At 40.5% G+C, this 1,029-nt stretch overlaps 1 protein-coding gene across 1 annotated transcript in view; it reads right to left on the reverse strand.

Moving 5' to 3' along the window:
- NFKBIZ (nuclear factor of kappa light polypeptide gene enhancer in B-cells inhibitor, zeta) overlaps positions 1-732 on the reverse strand; it is a 6,579-nt gene extending 5,847 nt beyond the window's left edge. The window contains exon 1 of the mRNA XM_009082357.1: positions 598-732. Coding sequence (XP_009080605.1) covers positions 598-726 — 129 coding nt within the window. The 5' untranslated portion in view covers positions 727-732. The remainder of the gene's footprint in view (positions 1-597) is intronic.
- Between the last annotated feature and the right edge of the window lie 297 nt (positions 733-1,029).

Consider the following 1,029-nt stretch of genomic DNA (forward strand, 5'->3'; position numbering starts at 1 on the left):
GATTTTTTTAAATCATAAATAAGCCAACCAATTGTACACTTCTTCAATGCCGTGAACTTTCTTTTATGCAAACATTTTCCAGTGACAACACTTATCTAGGAAGCTTGCAAACACATCTACGGAAAAACTATTCTCATAAAACCAAAAATACCCTGTAATCTTCTTAGAATTTCCTGAATTTTTTCCTGTCTCTTCAGACTGAAGGGGCCTACCTTTATACTGTGTGCTCCTCACAGAGAAGCACAATAGCATGACAAACAAATCCGAGTTCCCCAACCCTTCCAATGAATGATCTCATCCCAGCGAACAGGGAGTTTCTGCGGTTTCGTAACACAAACGTATCTTTATCCAAACTCCCTTTAGAAAATAAAGCTTAGTAAGAACATTTTTAAGTGCCTCGTTCTCCCACGGTAAACCCTCACACCGATTTCTTCCCAGCAGTATTCTTCCATTACGCATTGAAAAGGAAAAACACTGACCCCATCCACATCAGGTAACGCAGGAGCTCATTTCTAGCCTTATCACAAGGCACTTTTTTTCCGCCAGCTTCGGTAACCGTGAAAAGCAATTATGTCAGTGTAGAAAAATGCTGGTTACCTTGCTTTCCTCTGTGGCAGGGCCCGAGGACATCTGCTTGCTGTTCCTGAAGTGCAGCAGGAGCTCCTTCACTGAGTTCTTCACACGAACCCCCTGGAAAGGTCCTCTGTGCTGCTTTCCCCCCCCCATGTGTTGCTCAACTGCGGGGACAGGAAAACGAAAAAGCCGAATTTAAGCTGCTGATTCCATTTTCACTTTAAAAATATAAATCTTCTCATACATTTAAGTGATATTCATATATGTAAGTGATATTATATATCACTTAAAATATGTATATCCATATTTTAAGTGAATATATATATATATGTATGTCGTGTGCATATACATATATCTATATATATGTATATGGGTGTAAAAGGGTCGGCAATGGGTGTAAAAGGATCGGCAGCCCCGTGTGGAGGAGCTTGAACCCTTTTGGAAAACCTGATCCTC

The sequence above is a fragment of the Acanthisitta chloris genome, unplaced genomic scaffold (genome assembly GCF_000695815.1).
Source record: "Acanthisitta chloris isolate BGI_N310 unplaced genomic scaffold, ASM69581v1 scaffold2249, whole genome shotgun sequence".
NCBI classification, from domain to species: Eukaryota; Metazoa; Chordata; class Aves; order Passeriformes; family Acanthisittidae; genus Acanthisitta; species Acanthisitta chloris.